Source organism: Eurytemora carolleeae, unplaced genomic scaffold (assembly GCF_000591075.1).
Source record: "Eurytemora carolleeae unplaced genomic scaffold, Eaff_2.0 scaffold1719, whole genome shotgun sequence".
Classification (NCBI taxonomy): domain Eukaryota; kingdom Metazoa; phylum Arthropoda; class Copepoda; order Calanoida; family Temoridae; genus Eurytemora; species Eurytemora carolleeae.
Genome location: NW_019397687.1, coordinates 36,092 through 53,558, shown reverse-complemented (window position 1 = coordinate 53,558; position 17,467 = coordinate 36,092). Strand labels below are relative to the sequence as shown.

Here is a 17,467-nt window from a genome sequence, read left to right as displayed (position 1 = left end):
GGGATTTGTAGTTTATGGAGCTTAATGAGAGTGAAAATAGGATTTGTTATGATTAATTGTATTAGCAAATAAATTTAGACAATTTATTTTGAATATACAATTGGCAATTTTGATATAATTAAAAACAAAAATCAAAGTCATAAACTTCATTTAAGAGTATTCAAATCTATCTTTATTTAAAATAAGTAGTCGCAAACATAAAGGAGGTATTCGGTAAACAGAATTGAACTATGAATCAATTGGTACTATTCAAAGTTTTATTAGATGTTTATTTAAAGTTAAAACGGAATCTAGTATTGACCGCCTTTAAAAGATGCCAAAATATAAACCGGTAACACTGTAATTTTTTAAAATTAATTTAATAAAAAACCTAATCCTTGTAAAACCAATTTAATCTTTTTAAAAACAATTTACTCCTTGTAAAACCAATTTAATCTTTGTAAAAACAATTTACTCCTTGTAAAAACAATTTACTCCTTGTAAAACCAATTTAATCTTTGTAAAAAGCAATCATATCTCTGTAAAACCAATTCAATTCTAGTAATTCAATGCAATCCTTGTAAAAACAATTCAATCTTTGTAAAACCAAATCAATCTTTGTAAAAACAATTTAATCTCTGTAAAAAAAAAATCAATCTTTTTAAATACAATCTAATCTTTGTAAAACCAATTAATCTGTGTAAAACAATTTAATCTTTGTAAAACCAATTCAATCTTTGTAAAAACAATATCATTCTTGTAAAACCAATTCAACTCTCGTAAAACTTGAACCTCCTTGTAAAAAGAAAATCATGTTTGTTAAATTAAATTGAACCTTATTGTAAAACCATTTGGACCCTTGTAAACCAATTTGACCCTTGTATACCAATTGGACCCATATAAAACCAAATGAACCTCCTTGCAAAACCAATTTGAGTCCCTTGTAAACTAATTGGACCCTTGTAAAACCAATTGGACCCTTGTAAAACCAATTGAACCTCCTTGCAAAACAAATTTGACCCTTGAAAAACGAAGTGGACCCTTTCAGAACGAATTGGATCCTTGTAAAACAATAATGATCCCATGTGAAAACTTTCTTATTCTTATAAAAATAATTCAACCCTCGCAAATATGATTGAATTTGTTTAACCCCCTCCCCTCACACACAGTTCTTGAAAATTCCAGTGCTATGTTCAGTCCAACATTCTAGTTAATTCATCTTGCTTTCCTACTAATCTACAATGATCTGTTAACTGGATGTCTAAACATAATCTTTAATAAATAAATAGTCTTTTATTTTAAATATCTTTTGTCTGTGACGAATTAGTTTAGCCAGATACTGTTTAGCTTTAAATTTGTAAATTTTTGAGACACCTTGGTTCACCAGATTAACAATTAAAAAACCCAACAATTACAATTTAAGGATAGACGNGGGCGCTAATGCACAAATAAATTAAAACAAATTTAAACAACAAATCTGAGTTTATTGAGTAAAAATCTAAGCTTTCCAATATAGGAAATCATTGATATTACATATATTACATATATTACAGAATACACAGCGATATTACATATATTGCACAGTGATACACGACAAAGAGGCTAAAACTTGTATTATTAATATAAATACTTAAATATATTTTTTTTTAGAATAGCATTCTGATCTGACTTTTCAGCCCTAAAAAAGAGGTACAAAACTCATTCATTTATTTCAATAATCTTCATTCTTCATCCTTCGTTTTGTCCCTAATTATAATACCACTTTCTCCTTTCATCCTTTCTTTTATCCTAAATTCATTTTCCTTTTTTTGTGCTTTCACTTGTCCATGTCATGCTAACACATTCTTTCATTTATTCAATCTTTTCATTTTACATTTATCCTTTTCATTCCTCCTTCCTTTCTCCTTCCTTTCTTCTTCCTTTTTCCTTCCTTTCTCCTTCCTTTCTCCTTCCTTTCTCCTTCCTTTCTCCTTCTTTTCTCCTTCCTTTCTCCTTCCTTTCTCCTTTCTTTCTCCTTCCTTTCTCCTTCCTTTCTTCTTCCTTTCTCCTTCCTTTCCTTTTTTTGTTGATCAAATCTTTTTCATTAATTATTCGCTTATTCTCTTGCATAAATAGTTGATCAATTTTTTATTCTTACGATATTTCATTAAATGATTTGATACCATTTTCGCAAATTCATAATTTTCCTAATTATTTTTTAGTCCCTCTTCTTCTTTAATAAAACTCATACAGACCCATATAAAATTGTAAAATGGGAAGACGCCATAAAAACATTTTTAACGAATAACCCCTTCCATGAAATCAGAATTTAATGCGGAATTTTGTTTTAAGGATGGTTTTAATGAGAGCAATAGTGATTCTTTTGATCATCTGTACAATCAGTACACTTACAGTCTCTGCAAAACGAAGGTTGGTTTCTTTTTAAGATTTAGAAATATTTTCTATGTTTCTATGTTGGGAAGGATGGACTGAGTACTTCCGGAAACCATAGCTTTTAATTATCTAGAGGGGCTCAACCTCCCATAACCCACCCCCCTGTATGCGCCCCTGATCAGCTGACTGCGAGTTTACCAAGGGGTGGCAATGTACTCTCTAGAGGGTCGTTAGATCAGATATAGATTGAACAGGAAAATATTAGAAATCTGAGATAGCTACACTTCAGTAGAATCAGTGGAGAGTTCAATTCCTGGTTCACCTGAAACATATATCTCCAATCTATAATCTAGGGTTAACCCATTTAAGAAGAATGCACATCATGTTCTAATCAGAAAAAAATACATTCTTTTGTAATATTTCAGAAAACAGACAAGAGATGACGCATTTAACACCAACACCACAGCAACAACAACAACTACGCAGAGACCTACGCAACCTACGCCGACCTACTCTGCGTCAGGTTTATCAGATAAAGAAATATTGGATCTACTTCTTCACACCCAGGTATTCAAGGAACACAAGGAGAACATATTTGTTTTGTTTTGATAACAATATATAAAAATAGACAGTACAGTACAGAACAGTACTGCACAGTGCAATACATTGTAGTACAGTACTGTGTATTTGTGAAGTACAGTACGGTGGTTAGTTTACAGTACAGTGAAGAATAGTACAATGCAGTACACAACGGTGCAATACAGTACAGTACAGAAAGTTTCAGTACACTACATCACAGCACAGTTCAGTGCAGTTGTAAAGTACAGTACACTATAGTACAGTACAGCACGTAGCAGTAAATTGTAGCACAGTACAGTGTAGTACAGTTTAGTCCAATCAAAGAATATAACATCAATAAGAATTTTATCTGTTCTTTATAATTTTAACACAAGCTTGATTTTAATATTGTTTTCCTTTAACATAAGTTTTGGAGACATTCCCTTTAATAATATTCATGTAAGCATGATTAATTTTTCTGTTTTCTTTCAATTCTATTACATTCTGCATACTTATGCTCGTACTTGCAGGGTGTCAAGAAAAATGTTTTTAAAAAGTATATTTGTACCCCGCGTTTTTGGCTGAAAAAAACCTTTATAAGACAGGGCGGTAAAAAAAAGGCGTTAAGTTTAGTTTTTTTATGTGACTCACTACAAAACATTTAGAATTATTTACGGCCCATTGTTTGAGAATACATATTCTTTGTTTCCCAACATACTGAAGGTTGCCAGAAATTGAAAATAATTTTTACACCGAAAATAAAGTATTTTTGACAAATATTACATTTTTGACAAATACTACATTTCCCTCCAAGGTATGTTTAATACAGTGATAACCAGAAAACTCTGGAATATGAAGCCGACTTTTGGTTTTAGACCCAAGTTATGACTTTAAATAAACATGAGGCACAGCAAGTGTATAGTGTAAAGAGACCCATTTAACTTAATAAGTGATTTAATAACTAACTAGTGAAACTATTTGCATTGTAACAACATCAAATGCACTCACTTCAGTATTGCTTTAATGTCGTCTTCCTATTCTACAATTTTCTGGTTATCACTGTAAAGACAGGGCATTCTGATTTAACAGTTTTGAATTCGTCCTAGAAACTTTCATAATTTCATAAACATTAATCTTTTCTCCTTTTTTTTACTTTTTTTGTCGGTAAATACGTTTTTAAACACTGTAAGTTTAAAGATTTGTTGAATTATGGACCAGAGCGCAAATGAATTCAAAGTGAAGAAACCGAACGCATCCTGTCCTAATTAATCGGTGAACGGTTCGACTCTAGTTCCATGTTATCTCTTACTCCGTTGGGATGATTTTTTATCTTGACTTTTTATCTAAAGTTTTTATTTCCTTTCACAAATAAAAGTCATAGCGAAAAAAAACTAATAGAAAATTTTATCTTGAAAAAAATTAAAATTTCTTTTTCAAGAAACTTTAATTTATTTCTGGTGTTTTATTTTAAAGACTTTTTCTAAATATTTACTCAATCAGGATTTTATTAAATGGATTCTCAAGAATGTGTTGTATCAATCTACATATCATAGTCAAATATTTACACTGTACACAAACCCCGTATATTATTATATTATTATTATATATTGTTATTATTATTGGTATTATTATTATTATTATTATTATTATTAATTAAAAATAGTGAGAATCTGATTTTCTAGAGATATGATAGAAGAATTAAGCCACCAAGCTCTGCTGCTCTAAGGAATTTAATCTATCTAAAAAGATGAATATAAATACAGGGGGGGGGATATTATCTTATCCTTCCTTCTAATATGATAATAATAAATATCAGGGGCGGATGCAGGATTTAAGTAAGGGGGTGCTAGACTAATTTAGGTAATTTAGGTTTTAGGAACAAAATGACACGCCGCAAAAGAACATTGTTTTTGACATAGATGACTCAAAAATAGTCAAAATTAATGACTAAAGATCATATTAAAACCAATAAAACAAAAACACAATGTCGTTGGTTATATTTATTTTTAATAGGCTAGAAAAATAATTTTTCTCGTCGTACTGATGATTCAATTATTTAATAAATATCTTCTAATATTATAATTCCATTGAATAATCAAATAACTTGAAAAAAGGGACACACATACGATTGATCAAATTGGGAACATTTTTTGTCTCAAAATCTCGCCCCCCTAAATCTGTCAAGGGGGTGCGAAGGTACTGCCGCCCCTGTGTCCGCCCTTGATAAATGCCACCACAGAGTAAATATATATACAGAGGGGGGGGGGGGATAATATGATAATGATAAATACCAATACAGAGTAAATATATCCGTTGTTCTCCTCTCCCTCTCCTCCCCAGATGAGTCAAGTTTAGTAAGTATGATTTATATCTTCCAGAGCAAGGTTGTAATGCAAGGAAAGTTAATTGAAGTTGCGTATACTCTGGCGTACATATTGAATTGAAACCAGTTCTCTCTGGTGTGAATTTGTAAACAAAAATAGATGCATCAGTGTTAGTTTAGTATCCGAGGAGGTTAAAAGCATTACATTTTGATAATTTTAATAATTCACATTATAGTTTCCTATGGCCAGAATATTTCATTGATTTTTAATGTAAAATATGGATTCCAGGCTGTGACATCCGTCTTGTGTTTACATCACCGCCCATGGAGACAGTACACTGCAGTACAAAAGATACGTACACTTCTGAAATAACTTTCCTTGCATTAGTACCTTGTTACAGAGTAAATATTTGATACAGGGACAATGCAGGATTTATAAAAAAGGGGTGATACAGGAATTTTGAAATTTATGCTGTAGTTACAGCTAAAACCAAATAGATTCTAGTACAATAGATCGCAACGTAGAATTTGTACACTCTCAGTTCAGCTGTATTCTTACGTCACAAGTGTCAACAGTTCAATCTGTATAATAAAGGTCACAAGTGTCCAACAGGTTTTTGTGTCCGACAAAATTATTAATAATAGTGATAACTAAGTGCTTATATTACAGTGAAATAAGTGAGATTTTGTGTTTTTTATTTTTGTTTTTACACTTTTTTATTTAATCTTGGAAAACATGTCAACTAATGGGACAAAATGTTGTCTTCTATGTTATATTTGACACTTGTGACGTCATGTATAATTGGTCGATTTCTCTGTTGCCACCTAGTGACCTTGATAATCTATTTTGCTACAACTGAACCTTAAAGATAATGAAGGCGTAGTTTCAACAGACCCTTCATTTACAATAGTGGCATGTACGATTTACATCGGTAACCTTTAAACCTATGTCTGAGAAACAATTAGGAAGATTTTGTCTTTTTCTACTATGATAAGTGTTTAATTCTTACTATTTTCCTTACTGTCTAAGGTGCATTAACCCTTCAGCCACTTTTAAGATGAAACCATAATTGAAAATGATTGATTTTCAGTTTGAAAAACTTGGATTTCTCATTTATCTATGATCAAACAAAGGTTTAAAGAAGGGCCACTCAAAAATTACGTCTCAATTTCTTTTAACATAAAGTTCCAAAGTTTGTTGATTTTAACAGCAAAGACGAACGAGAAAATGCAGTCGAAATCTATCCCATTTCAGGGAGAAACACATTCATAACGACTTTTCTAGTATGGGTTGAAGGCATTGTATTTTGGTCGCTTCTAATTCCTTTTTTTTACATTTTATTCAATTTTAATTTGTTCTTATTCAGCACTATGAAGTCGAGTTCTTGATGCACCAGAAGTGGGTTGATCCAAGACTAGCACACAATAATGGAAACCAGTGAGTTTATTTCCCCCCTTTATCTACTGGGTTTATTTCCCCCATCCCCCCTTAACTATCAGATTTATTTCCACCATCCCCCCTTAATTATCAGATTTGTTTCCCCCATCCCCTATTAACTATCAGATTTGTTTCCCCCATCCCCCTTAACAATCATGTTTATTTCCCCGTCCCCTTAACTCTTAACTGTTTGTTAACAGATATTCTGTTGGATAACAGATATTATGTTGGATAACAGATATTATGTTGGTTAACAGATATTCTGTTTCTTAACAGATATTCTGTTGGTTAACAGATTTTCTGTTTGTTTACAGATATTCTGTTTGTTAACAGATATTCTGTTTGTTAACAGATATTCTGTTGGATAACAGATATTCTGTTGGATAACAGATATTCTGNCTAACCTAACATAACTGAATTCTAATCCTAACCTAACATAACTGAATTCTCATCCTAACCTTACATAACTGAATTCTAATCCTAACCTAACTGCATTCTAATCCTAACCCAACTTAACTGCATTGTAATCCTATCCTTACATAACTGCATTCTTATTCTTACCCAACATAACTGCATTTTAATCCTAACCCAACATAACTACATTCTAATCCTATAACCTAACATAACTGCGTTTTAATCCTAACCATTCTTAAATGCATTCTAATCCCATTTTTTCAAAACTGAATTATAATCCTAACCTAACCGCATGCTAATCCTAACCTAAAATAACTGCATAATAGTCATAACATAATTCGATTTAATTCCGACCGTAAAAGAAACATCTTATATTGAATGTAAACAACTATTTACACCTTCCCCTCTCATGTTCCTTCTCCGCTCTCAATTTCTCCCTTCCCTTCCCCCTTTTCTTCATCCTCCACTTTAACTTTCCCTCTTCAGTTCCCCTCTTTCCCTCACTTTCCTTCCCCTTTTCCCCACACTTCCCATCAACCTTTCCCCCCCCATTACCTTCCCCTTTTCCACACACTTCCCTTCCCTCTTTCCCATAATAAATCCCTGACCTGTCCTCTTAAATCAGAAAAATATCAGAAAAATATCCGTATGCCATTTTTCCTTTCATTTCATCTCCGATATCCACATTCATTCAATAATTCACAATCTATACATCTTTCCAATCTTGTAACCTCAACAACAGGAAATATGTCGGGGCCGACAAAATATCATAAATATCTAAAAAATGTTCTTCTCAACTCTTCCACTCTAAAATTTTAAACTTTTTACCTTTTTATAAATTCTTCGCCTTTTTAAATCTATTTCTTTCTCTGAATTATCTTATATGAGAATTTAAAAGTTTATTTCCGAAAAAATGATTTTCCAGAAAATAGAATACATTTTGTGGCAGGATATTTGTTGTGATTAGATTTATTATGTGGTTGGATATATTTTATGGTTGGATATATTTTATGGTTGGATATATTTTATGGTTGGATATATTTTATGGTTGGATATATTTTATGGTTGGATATATTTTATGGTTGGATATATTTTTTGGTCGAATATATTTTGTGATTGCATACATTTTGCCTTCCATGTTTAATTGGATATATCTTGTAACGAAACATTTTATTTTGAAAATAATTGATGATTTGACATTGTCATTGATACGCTTTAAGGTCGGATGCATTTTGTGGTCGAACTCATTTTGTGTGAAAACTTTGTGTAGATACATTTTTTGAGTAAATACTTTTTTTTGGGAACATTTTGTGTGGACATTTTGTGTGGAAGCTTTTTGTGGATACATTTGAAAGTACTCTGTTTCTCTTCTCTTTTCCTTGCTCCTCTATTATATACAATCCTTTTTATTAAAGCTTAAAAAATATTTACTTTTTTCTTTATGCTTTTCTTTAAGCAAGCAATCATGGAGTAATATCAATACAGATATAACACTAAATGTCGCCTTTTCAAGATTTAGAGGTTTTCGTTAACCCCGAGGAGTTACGCGTCTGCTATCTCTCTGTCATTCTATGCGCGTAACTCTTTTGGGATGCTGCCTCAGGGTTATTGTGAACGAAAAAACCCCTAAATCTTGAAAAAAGACATCTAGTGTTCTGTCTGTATTGCTATTAATCTATGAAAGCAATTAATAGAGCTATTCATCTTCGATACTTATTTTATGGTAGTTTTAACTGGGTATTGAAAAACAATAAGGTTCATTTTAAAGGATATCTGTGTTGCCCACAGGGATCCAAAGGTTGCTTAAGCTCTTATGCAAAAATTTCCCCGAGTTCTGCCAATTATTTATTGAAAACTAAACCAAAAGACAAGTAATTTTTTTTCTTCAAAATTTACATGTCTTGGGTTACATAAATATAGACGATTTAAAAATATATAAAACATTGCTTCATTTTTAAAGGGTTTCTAGACAAATACGGTTTTTAATCTCTTTTTATTTTATTTGTAAATATGTATATATCAAATTTTATTTTTGCTTTTCATTGACCAAGACTCTAGAGAAAGAACAAGATTTGTAAAAGTTTAGAGTGGACCAGAATTCTAGAGATAGAACTAGATTTGTAAAAGTAAAATAGGCCAAGATTCAATTCCGTATTAAACTTCACAAACATCGACTAAACTAAACTAAAAGTGACGATCTAATGGAAAACTGTCCTAACTGCACTCGTTAAATCTTCCGAAAATGTCTCGTTAATTTGAAAGGATCGCCCAATCCTGCTTTCAATATTTATTTGTAGATTAAATCTGGGGACTCAATAGAATAATAGATCCACTAAGTGCAAACCAATACTTAACTACAATATATATTTTACAGGGTTACTCACAAAGATTCAGACTTTAATGACAAACCTTGAACTCTTTATTTCTGTAAATTGAATTAATTTTCTGTCAATTGAATTAATTTTCTGTCAATTGAATTAATTTTCTGTCAATTGAATTAATTTTCTGTCAATTGAATTAATTTTCTGTCTTGTATAATGGAGAGGTTCTTTTGTGGACCTGTGTTTTATAATTTGGCAAAGAAAGCAAAATATTTAACGCTAAAGGAACAATTAATATGTCACTTCAAACAATGTAGATGTCACGCTATGTGGTGATGTCAAGCTATAAGTGAATACGACAAAAATCACTTTTTATTTTCATACTTTTAATCAATTATTGAAATACAGCCAATCATGGCCGGTGCGAAATTTGTAGAGGATTTCCAATCCCCGACTTTCTTTATAACTGGGAGTGATTAAAAGAAAGACTGATTTAATTCTGCACGGTCGTCCTTTCTGGGTAACCCTGTACCATAGTAAAGAATAATAGGTTTCCTTAAAGTAATAATAAACATGTATTTTAAATTTCGACCTCTAAATAAAAATCTTCTAGCCTGTATAAGTATGATAAACATAGTGGATGGAAACCCGACTCATTTCTTCCTAAAAGCATAATTTAATAAAAAGGTTACTCTAGATTCTCGGAATAAATCCATTGAAGCGACTAAAGGAAAACTGTCTGGTCATGCATCATACAGAGTAAAATTATTCATGCACTCCCAGGCAGGGAGCGCCCTAGCCTATCCTAGCCGCAGCGCTCGGCCAAGAAACTGTTTTTACCTAACCTAACCCGTCATAATGTAAAATTTTGGTATTAGACGTGTTGTAATAGTCGACGTTTTTTTAATGTTCGACGTTTTGTAGCTGTCGACGTTTTGTAGCAGTTGGCGTTTTGTAGCAGTAGACGTTTTGTATTATTAAAGTTTTGTTGTTCGACGTTTTGATAATCTACGTTTTGATAATCGAAGTTTTGTAGCAGTTGACGTTTTGAATCATCAAAGTTTTGTTGTTCGACGTTTTGTACCCCACTCCAATACAGAGAAAAGACAGGGATGTAAAAATTGTGAACGGCTTTACTAAGTTTTTACCGGGCCTGTTGTCCAGGTTGGATAATGCTATATTTCTATATTTCCTATCAAATACTAGAGTATATTTCAAAATTGATTTCACCGGATCCGTCTAGTTCTAGCCTTTCAAATCTATCTCGTGCAAGCTTTTGTCTGTCATCCAGAAATCACCAAATTGTACAGAGGTTGGAATTTTTGTGTTGTGAATCTCAGGATAACGCATTGATCTCCATCTCATGCAGACCTACAGCATAATGTCATTCCTATTCGATATCCCGTGGTGGTAAATGGCCAAACCCTGCGAGTGCAGGGATAACTATAGTTGAGGGATCATCCTCAAAAGTGCCCAAATTGGATATCGAGATTAAGTGTTCAAGACTAACTACACTCCACACAAAAATTAGAAAAGTTTTGGCTTCAGTTTCGTGGGGTCATGTGAGGCCCCACACAAAATTTGGGCCCGATCGGTTCAGCCGTTTTGACGTTTATTGGATACAAACAGACACCCACCCAGACAAGCAAAGTATATATATATATAGATATAGGTTTATATTTCATCCGGTTCTTTTTTTTAAAATCGTTTAACTTTTTTAAAATTAATGACAAAAAATATTATTTACATGCAGGGTTACCCACAAAGGATGGGATTGTAAAGACGACCCAAAACTCTAAAAATTTGAAGCTTGCTTTTTGGTTTCTACTCTCAATTGAATATTTTGATGGTTTATTAAGTGATTAAGCACAGAAATAAGCCAGTTTTGGCCTGCAAGGAACCTTGAATGCAAGGAAATGGACTAAAAAAATTCCGTACAATCGTCTTTAAAGTTAATCCTTTATGGGTAACCCTGCACATAATAAATACCTTTCACAATGAATTAGTACCGCTATAAAACATGTCGCTGTATAATCTCGCTAAGAACACTTGGCAGCGACACTCCCTATATTAATTTTTTTAACCCCATTGCAAAAAGAGTTTTCAAAACGATTTTATTAGTTTTGGTTGATATCTTTCGTCCGAGTGAAAATTCAGCATAATGCAAGGAAAGTTAATTACAGTTGCGTATACTCTACGTACATATTGCAACCAGTTCTCTCTGGGTGGAATTTGTAAACAAGAAGAGATAAATCAGTGTTTGTTTATTATCCGAGGAGGATAAAATCATTGAATTTTGAAAATTTTGATAATTCACATAATAGTTTCCTATGACCAGAATTGATTTTTTATGTGAAAGATGGATCCCATGTCAGGCTTCGACATCCGTCTTGTGTTTACATTACCGCCCAGAGACAGTACACTACAGTACAAAAATGCGTACACTTCTGAAATAACTTTCCTTGTATTATAACCTTGGCATAATGTAATAAAAACCAACTTAAAGAATATTCAATTTTGAAATAGGTTAAATAAATCAGATTCTTGTACACCCTCTTGAAAGTAAATCTAACCCTCATGATATAGAATTTTCAAATAAAATGATTCTGTTTCTAAATATCAATTGTTTTTCATCTACATGAAAAACTATCATTAAGGTATCCGTTCCTGAATGCCTTGCACCACCACGGAGATATTTGGAAACCAGATATATACTTTATTAAACACGGAACATTTAAGGTAATTTAATCTTAATGAAACCTTAAAGGGATTGTAGATGTAATAACAAGTGACCCTTTATTTAAAACGAATGGCATGTCCGATTTCCAACAGTAGTAACCCAAGAACAGAGATCCACGTTTCTCTCTTAATTAAACTATTTTAAATCTGGAAAAACGACAATACCTTCCATACTTTTGATCAGATAAAAGGTTTTAAATGAAGTTTAAAGTTTAAAAATTACAAATACAAATGATCGTAATAAGAATATAACAATGATTATAGGAAAATCTGAACCCTACAAGTATCGCCATGAAAATCTTTGAAAACGGAACTGTACTGTACTCTATGCGGCGCCATCTTGTTTTAAACTGTGAAGGCGACCTTCACATTTTCCCCTTCGATTCACCCATGTGCACATTCTCCATAGAAAGTGGTAAGTGACATCATAATTGTTAAGACTATGACATCTATTAGTACAAAATCATTTTTATTAGAACCCCGCAGTGAGCCAAAATATATAAAAGCATATAAAAATTACTACATTTTAAAAGTAAAAAAAATTCATTAAAAAAGGGTTAAAAATATCTTGTCCCCAAACTTTGTAAACAGCTAGTTTCATATTTTCTTAAAATCTTGAATATGGTTTTTAACATTTAATAACATTATATATAAATACCCTAGTCAAAACAGCACCAGATATTTTAATAATCTTGGATACGAGTGTTTACAAAAAAAAACGATCAACAATTAAAAGTTAAAATCGAAAATGGGCGCGAAGCGCTCTGGCAGTTGAGTTTAAACATTTTTAGCCAACTTTATGTGGAACTAAAATCTAATCGTTTTGACATAATTTTAAACACAGACGGCCATAAAAATAAAAATTTCAATTTAAAATATTTCAAACTTTAGACATTCATATACGCGTGCGTACATATTCCATAATATTTTATAATTTTCTTTTTTTAGTTTCTTTCACGTCGGATGAAATGGTGTTTCACTGGGCTGGTCCAAACAGGTAAAACATAAAAATAATTGCATAATAATAAAAATAATTGCATAATAATTTTACAAAATTACATTTTGATCAAATAAATTATATGTAAAGTGTACTGTATGCAACGACAAAGGGAAACTTACAATTTTCCATTGACAATTTTCAAGTTTTCGCCAAAATAGATTTAATGAAATTATTGAGTACTTTATCATTCATACAACTTCATTGTGAATTTTATTGTTGACGTGCTATAAAGTAATCTTTGTTCTATAAAATCAAATTAACTGTATATTATAGCACCGTGCTATAAAGTAATCTCGTGCTATAAAATCAAATTAACTGTATATCATAGCACCGTGCAATAAAGTTGTTCTATAAAATCAAATTAACTGTATATTATAGCACCGTGCTATAAAGTAATCATCGTGCTATAAAATCAAATTAACTGTATATCATAGCACCGTGCAATAAAGTAAGAATCGTGCTATAAAATAGAATTAACTGTATATTATGGCACCGTGCTACACAAATACAATCAAATTATCTCTTTATTATGACACTGTGCTATAAAGTAATCATCGTGCTATAAAATCAAATTAACTGTATATCATAGCACCGTGCTATAAAGTAATCATTGTGCTATAAAATCAAATTAACTTTATATCATAGTACCGTGCTATAAAGTAATCATCGTGCTATAAAATAGAACTAACTGTATATTATGGCACCGTGCTATACAAATACAATCAAATTAACTGTTTATTATGACGCTGTGTTTTAAAGTAATCATTGTGACATAAAATAAAATTAACTGCATATTATAGCACCGTGCTATAAAGTAATCATTGTGACATAAAATAAAATTAACTGTATATTATAGCACCGTGCTATAAAGTAATCATTGTGACATAAAATAAAATTAACTGTATATTATAGCACCGTGCTATAAAGTAATCATTGTGACATAAAATCAAATTAACTGTATATTATAGCACCGGCGGGATTAACTAGTTAATCCCACCGTTTACCCGCACTCACATAAGTATATTTTATTAGAAGAAACCCTAACATTTTATATTTTATATTTTATTTAACTACAAAGCATGAGATATTTTTACAAATAAGCAATCACAATTTACAATGCGAAGTCGAAAAATAAGGTATATAAAAACTTGTGAGATATCTCTAATAAGGAATATAAAAGCTTGTGAGATATCTCTACAAGGGATATAAAAACTTGTGATATATCTCTAATAAGGGATATAAAAACTTGTGAGATATCTCTAATAAGGAATATAAAAGCTTGGAAGATATCTCTACTAAGGGATATAAAACTTGTGATATATCTCTAATGAGGAATATAAAAGCTTGTGATATATCTCTAATAAGAGATATAACAACTTGTGAGTTATCTCTAATAAGGTATATAAAAGCATGTGAGTTATCTCTAATAAGGATATAAAACTTGTGAGATATCTCTTATAAAGGATATAAAAACTTGTGAGATATCTCTAATAAGGGATATAAAAACTTGTGAGATATCTCTAATAAGGGATATAAAACTTGTGAGATATCTCTACTAAGGGATATAAATGCTTGTGAGATATCTCCACTAAGAGATACAAAAACTTGTGAGATATCTCTAATAAGGGATTTAACAACTTGTGAGTTATCTCTAATCAGAATTTCAAATTGTTCAGAATTTCGTACCAAAAACTTTGAAATTTCCAAATATTCTGATATCAGTATAGTATTAACGTATTAAATAAACTTCTAAGTTGAACCAGAAGTAATGACATGAAAGTTAAAAAGAGCAACTAAGTTTGTTTTCATTCCTTCCAGAAACTGCAGTGCGCAGTACGTAAACAAAGATACACTATTTCCTTTAATATTCCTTCAAAGAAAGTTTTAAAGGTACAGTGTTCAAGAAAAATATAAAGTAAAGATAAGAAGATGAAAAGTCAATTCAAGAAATATATAGACCTGGAACCGCTATATCTCATGCGTCAAATCTGTGTACTGCAGTGGGAGAAGATCAAAACAAAGAATTCAGGGGCAACGCATCATTTTTGCGGGAAAAAGGCCCAAGGGGTGGAATCAGAATATATTGCTATTGTATTTTCCATTTTGATATATTAATTAGTTTTTTGTTGGACTGTAATATCACATCAGAGCTGTAGTCCTTTCCCTTCAACTTCTGTTGGGGCATTGGTTTTGTTTACATTCCTCCTACAGTGTACAGTACATAATATGCGTATATCAGAGTTGGGCGTACCTGTATATAGTTCCTTGGATCAATCTATCTCAGTTTCTCATTGCTCTGCTCAAAATTTAGCAGAATAAAATTTTTCTATTTCACAAAGAAAACATTTTAGATTTTATGCTGTAATTTCCCATATCGCTGACTAGAGCAGAAGCCAAGACTTGTATTAAGAATTAGCTTAATGTGTTTCCTCTTTCTTGGAGCATAGAATTGTTTAAACTTTATTCTCGAAGATATTTCTCTTCTAAACTGAACACCATCATAATACAAAGGAATCCTAGAAACTTGCAACAACCAAACTTTTAAAAATACAAACTCCTAACATAAAAACTCCTGAAATACAAACTCCTAAAATAAAAACTTCTAAAATACAAACTCTAGAAATACAAACTCTTGAAAATACAAACTCTTAAAAATACAAACACTTGAAATACAAACTCCTGAATTACAAACTCTTGAAAGTACAAACTCCTAAAATAAAAACTCCTGAAATACAATCTCTAGAAATACAAACTCTTAAAAATACAAACTCTTAAAAATACAAACACTTGAATTACAAACTCCTGAATTACAAACTCTTGAAAGAACAGACTCCTAAAATAAAAAATCCTGAAATACAAACTCCTAAAATACAAACTCCTAAAATACAAACTCTAGAAATACAAACTCTTAAAAATACAGACTCTTAAAAATACAAACACTTGAAATACAAACTCCTGAATTACAAACTCTTGAAAGTACAAACTCTTTAAATATATACTTATGAAATACAAACTTCTGAAATTTGAACTCCTGAAATACAAACTCTGGAAATACAAACTCTTAAAATACAAACTTCTGAATTACAAACTCCTGAAATACAAACTCGTGAAATACAAACTCCTGAAATACAACTCCTGAAATACAAACTCTTGAAATATAAACTTATGAAATACAAACTCCTTAAATACAAACTTCTGAATTACAAACTCCTGAAATACAAACTCGTGAAATACAAACTCCTGAAATACAACTCCTGAAATATAAACTCCTGAAATACAAACTCCTGAAATACAAACTCCTGAAATACAAACTCCTAAAATACAAACTCCTGAAATACAAACTCCTTAAATACAAACTTCTGAATTACAAACTCCTGAAATACATCTCCTGAAATACAAACTCATGAAATACAAACTCCTGAATTACAACTCCTGAAATATAAACTCCTGAAATATAAACTCCTGAAATACAAACTCCTGAAATACAACTCCTGAAATATAAATTCCTGACATATAAACTCCTGAAATAAGAATTCCTGAAATACAAACTTCAGTAATACGAACTCCTGAAATACGAACTTCTGAAATACAAACTCCTGAAATAAAACTCTTTTAATACAAACTCTGAAATACAAATTCTTGAAATACAAACTCCTGAAATATAACTTCTGAAATACAAACTCCTAAAATACAAACTCCAGAATTACAAACTGCTGAAATAAAAACTCCTGAAATGAAAACGGCGAAAAAGGAAATCTCTGGAATCTTCAAACTTCGGAAATCTTGAAATTAAAGTATTTGATTTTTTTTATATAGCTCAAAATTAGGTTAGGTCTTCTGAGGCGTCCCAGACATGTACCGCAGAATGTCTGTCTTTCCGAAGTTTTTCTTTCTGCAACCCGCATTTCTGCAGTTTGTATATCAAGTACAATAGGTGGCAACAGAGAAATGGACCAATTATACATGACGTCACAAGTGTCAAGTATAACAAGGAAGACAACATTTTCTCCCATTAGTAGACATTTTTCTAAGATTAAATCAAAAGTGTATAAACAGAAAAAAGGACACAAAATTGCACTTATTTCAATGAAATATAAGCACTTTATTATCACTATTATTAATAATTTGTTGGACACTTAAAACTGTTGGACACTTGTGACGTAAGAATACAGCTGTACTGACATGTACAAATTCTACGTTGCGATGTATTGTACGAAAATCTATTTGCTTTTTACCAAACATTGCTGCGTCAAGGCAAAATTTTCAGAAGTTAAAAACTGTACAAAATTATAGAGAAGAACTTAAAATGCAGAGGGAAAAGA

The 17,467-nt window shown here is 31.4% G+C and overlaps 1 protein-coding gene across 1 annotated transcript in view; it reads left to right on the top strand.

Annotated features, from left to right (window-relative positions):
• Positions 1 to 1,573: 1,573 nt before the first annotated feature.
• The window catches only part of LOC111715494 (glycine receptor subunit alpha-3), a 35,083-nt gene continuing 19,189 nt past the window's right edge, over positions 1,574 to 17,467 (top strand). Inside the window, exons 1-9 of the mRNA XM_023490824.1 lie at positions 1,574 to 1,668; positions 2,311 to 2,388; positions 2,778 to 2,919; positions 4,593 to 4,636; positions 5,210 to 5,264; positions 6,601 to 6,671; positions 12,064 to 12,145; positions 12,410 to 12,560; positions 13,094 to 13,142. Coding sequence (XP_023346592.1) covers positions 2,312 to 2,388; positions 2,778 to 2,919; positions 4,593 to 4,636; positions 5,210 to 5,264; positions 6,601 to 6,671; positions 12,064 to 12,145; positions 12,410 to 12,560; positions 13,094 to 13,142 — 671 coding nt within the window. The 5' untranslated portion in view covers positions 1,574 to 1,668; position 2,311. The remainder of the gene's footprint in view (positions 1,669 to 2,310; positions 2,389 to 2,777; positions 2,920 to 4,592; positions 4,637 to 5,209; positions 5,265 to 6,600; positions 6,672 to 12,063; positions 12,146 to 12,409; positions 12,561 to 13,093; positions 13,143 to 17,467) is intronic.